Genomic DNA, 4,170 nt, shown 5'->3' with positions numbered 1-4,170 from the left:
CTGCGGCACGACGATGTAGGCCGACCCCGAGTGTGCGCACGTACGGGCGGATACGGCGGTGGCACCACTTTCACATACATCAACTCCCGCCGTTGCGGCGTCGCCTCGAGTACGCGCCACCGCCTTCCAGGTCACCCCCGGCACTCGATCACGGAAGAGCGCAAATTCGGGCATTGCGCCCTCCCGGACACCGCGGATGTCGGCTGCGTGCCCTGGAGATGCAGCCGGCATAGGCAAGGACATAGACACACGGCGAGGGCGGCTCCTGCGCAGTGCCTCTATCTCGTAAGTCCGAAATTACCTCGCCGTGTGCGGCCGATTCGTATTCGCTGACGAGCACGATCATAAACACGTCGGAATGAGCCGTGCGTGGATAACGGCGGCGTTGATGTGGGGCTACTACGACGTCGCGTGCGGGGAAGATGCGGTGCGCTTCCTCGCGTACGAATGGTAATTGAACTCAATCAAAGGCACCCAGAAGCAGGTATGTCCAACGGCGACGATTCCACAGACTGACCAGCGTGCAGTGCCATGCACTCGGTGCTGCTTGCACACGGCGGGGTTGCTCCTCGCCCGTCTCTGCAAGAAGGGACAGTATCCAGTATGTGTGGTACAATTCACGGGATGTCAATGATGTTGACCGGCTGCTGTGCATCCCTGCGCCGTCCTTGCAGAGTCTCTTTACACGACACCTGCGCCTTTGCCTACCGATTGCCGTTGTGTATATTGGCTCTGCGGTTCCTTGATTGCGTCCCCGGGCCGACTCCGACCTCGGCTGGTGCTTCCAGTTGCTCGAACATCTCGCGAGTATCGGCAGTATGACATCTACAGATTGAGCTCTAGCATCCCACGATCTGCCCGTCTCCATTCACATCGCTAGCAGCTGCCTTCCCGCCCTGTGCTACCCGCCTCTGCGGCCAGCCAGCGCCCATTTCATGTAAATTATGTATTGCCACTTGCATGTGAATGAGGCGGCCATGGGCACGTCAATTTGAAGACATGCTTGCTCTGCAAGTCTGCGTACACATGTATGTGCCCCGCGCCTGAGCTTGTGTGAATGAGCTCCGCCAGGAGATATCAAACCCCGGTGTGGCGATCTACTTGTGCAAATCATTGTGATGCGGACGGGCGGGTGCACTGTGAGCTATACATGGATGCAATCATGTTTTACCTAAGTTCCCCCTGCAAGCGAGGGCTTCCAAGACATTATTAGCCCGGACCCAGAGCCCTCGCTTCCAACTCGAGCACGCACACAGGAACATTTCAAGCGGACTGGGGTGTCTATTTCAGGATGTACCATGCAGATGCCATGAATTTCAGCTCACATGGCAACACTGCAAAGCACTGCCGCTGTGCGTGCGCCATCCCAGCAAATACACCAACCTCACAGGAGTTCTCGTTGGGGGATATTCAGAAATGCACACGTGTTCGTGTCGCACTTACGAGTGATCGGGGCTGTCCGGGCACCGTGCGCGCCGGATCTTCCAAGCTCGCGCCAATTTCCGCGCCGCCTAGGTCTCTGCGACGCGGCGCACTCATGATGTAACCGACATTTACGACGGCGAGTGCGCAGCTCTTGGCGGTCGAGTCGAGTCTGTGGGGCATTCCAGAGCGTCCACATGATGGCCGCGGTGCGTGTGCGAGACAACCACGCGCGTGAACGCATCCGCACTCGGTACACCGCGAACACCTGTACGTGCGTGGACGCGGGTGGAAAGCTGGTCGTCCTAGCTCGTGCACACTGTCTGTGTCGTTTCGTAGTGTACATTGTCGATGTCGAGTGGATCGGGGGCCAGGGGGCAGGCAGGACGGGATGACCCGTACCCGCTCACACGGAGATCCGTCGGTGTGCCGCCGCGAACGTCCCGTGCGCCCTCCGAAATGGGCCACCGGACGTCCGCGAGCACGGCCGCGCACGCTCTGCGCGTCTCGACGCGATCTGCGAAGAAAACGAAAAATGTCACTTTCGACCGATTTCGAGGGCGCGCCCAGCGAATCGCGCGTACCTCCCGCATTCCGCCTCCGCAGGACGCGTCCTTCGAACGGCGTGCTCCCCAGAGCATTGCGCACCAGCCCCTGCGTTCGCGGGTGTGTTCGACGACTTTCGCATTTCGCCATCTCGCAGCGGGCCGGCCTCGAGCCCAAGACGGAACTCCTCGTCCGTCGTCCCCAGCGGCCCCAGAGACGGCGGAGCGTGCGCGGACGACGGCGCCGTCGCAAGCACGGGCGCACAGCACCCGTTCCGCGCACACAGCACCACCTGCGGGCCGATTTTGGGTCAATTTCGGGCGAGTTCGAGGACGGGCGCGAGAGAATCGCGCGTACCTCGGTCAGTTCGCCGCCGCAGAGCGTGGAATTCGGACGGCGGGTGCTCCTGAACGGTTCGCACGCGCCCTTGCGTTTGCGCGCGATTTCTACGAGTTTGAGGTTTCGCCGTATGGCGGCGAGATGGCCGAGTCCGGCACAATGCACCGCATGCGAGTACCCGCCGCCAGCCTTCCCCATTCTCAGCAATTGCGCGACGCGCTCAAACGGCTGCGTAGACGTATGCAGGAGGGCGCAGCGCGAGCTCTGCACCCACAGCGCCGCCTGGGAACGGAATCCAGGTCACTTTCGACGAGTTTTCGGGGGCAAAGCCAGAAAATTGGACATACCCCGATCAGTTCGCCTCCGTAGCACGCGTCCTTGCGACGCCGAGCGCTCAGTAACCTTTCCCACCAGCCCTGTCATTTGCGGGCCGATTCGACAACTTTCATTTTTCGTCTTTCGACGCCGGGTCGATCTCGACCGTCTCAGGACCGAAAAATAAACCTCGTCCGCTGCCCTCCACAATCGCAGGGCCGGCGCAGAGTGTTGGAACGATGCCGCCGTCGCACGCACGGAGTCGCACCACCCGTTCTGCGCGCGGAATGTCGTATTTTCGTATTTTCGCGAAATAGCGGCCCCATAGCGGCGAGATGCGGGCGAGCGGGCACCCACCGATCGGATGGGTATCCGAGGGTGCGCGCGCGGCGGCCGTGCGTATGCGACGCCTCCGTCCGAAACACTAGGGGGCCAAATGGGCGTCAGCGTCGTCCCGCGACACGGCGGTACGGTCGGGACTACTCACGGGTGAGCACGAATGCGGATGATCCCGACGCGCCGTGAGGCGGGCGTGCAGCTCGCGTCGATGTGCGCGCACGCGACCTGCGAAGCGTCCGAGTCAATTCGAGCCTGGATCTACGCTGGCGCTAGGATACTTACTGGTCGCCAACTTGTCCCTGCCGCATGCTTGTATTTATTCTGCACGGCTCGGGTCAGCATCTCCCTCTTCGCCCACCTCCCCCTGCACTCACCTTCGCCGCAACATGTCCTCGATGCCGAACTTCATCATCTTCTACACTCTGCCACGGATGCACGGAGGTGGCTCGAGGTGGACGCGCGAATGTCTCGAGGACGACTTGCGAGGCTATTTTAACGGCGGCGTATGTGAGTACCGCCATCTACCGTTGGAACCGGGGCCACTATACTCACCTCGTCGTCCAGGCAGCGCATCCAACGGCCGGCAGAAGCGCATGCGGTATGCGCCGCGGTCCTATGCATCCGATATCGTCAACAAGTGCGGCATCAAGATCGCTGGGTGGCCACAGAACATACCGTTCACGGACGTCAGCAACATCGACGGCGGCTCGGCACCGCTGGCTGAGCTTCACCGCCTGTGGAACCTGCCTGCCGGAGACCCCGACAGGTTGCGCTTCGAGCCCGCGTCGCACGAGGACCGCGTCAACGCTGCTCGCGATCCCGAGAGCGTCCATCCCACTCCGCACTTCCTCCCGGCACTGGAGGCGAAGGCTGCAGACGACGCGGCCCGTAGAGCTGCCCGTAGAGCTGCCGACGCTCTGAGCGACGGGTACCACCCACAGAACATGCAGTTTGTTGGCCGTCCTTCTGCGACGATCACGGAGGTCCCGCGGAGCCAGCGGCGGGACACTGGGGGGCGGCGGCGGCGGGCATCGGACAACGACCCCAGGGTGCGGAAGAGGCGGCCGAAGCGCGGGATCAGGAGCTTGCCATACGTGCTGCCAGGGTCGGACGGGGCGGGCACCAGCAGGAGCGGCGAGCAGGCGGCGAAGCGGCAGCGGGTGGACGAGTTTCCGCTAGGCGAGCGGATCACTCAGTTCGAGCTATCGT

The 4,170-nt window shown here is 62.2% G+C and overlaps 1 protein-coding gene across 1 annotated transcript; it reads left to right on the top strand.

Annotated features, from left to right (window-relative positions):
* Nucleotides 1-3,347: 3,347 nt before the first annotated feature.
* Nucleotides 3,348-4,156, top strand: TRAVEDRAFT_53020 (uncharacterized protein; the record flags this gene model as incomplete). The annotated part of the gene is made up of 2 exons (XM_008045980.1): nt 3,348-3,468; nt 3,526-4,156. Coding segments are annotated over 2 exons (752 nt in total), but the record flags the coding sequence as incomplete, so codon positions are not given.
* Between the last annotated feature and the right edge of the window lie 14 nt (nt 4,157-4,170).

This window comes from Trametes versicolor (assembly GCF_000271585.1).
Source record: "Trametes versicolor FP-101664 SS1 unplaced genomic scaffold TRAVEscaffold_13, whole genome shotgun sequence".
NCBI classification, from domain to species: Eukaryota; Fungi; Basidiomycota; class Agaricomycetes; order Polyporales; family Polyporaceae; genus Trametes; species Trametes versicolor.
Note: the sequence above shows the minus strand (reverse complement) of the source record. Positions and strands in the feature narration are given on the sequence as shown.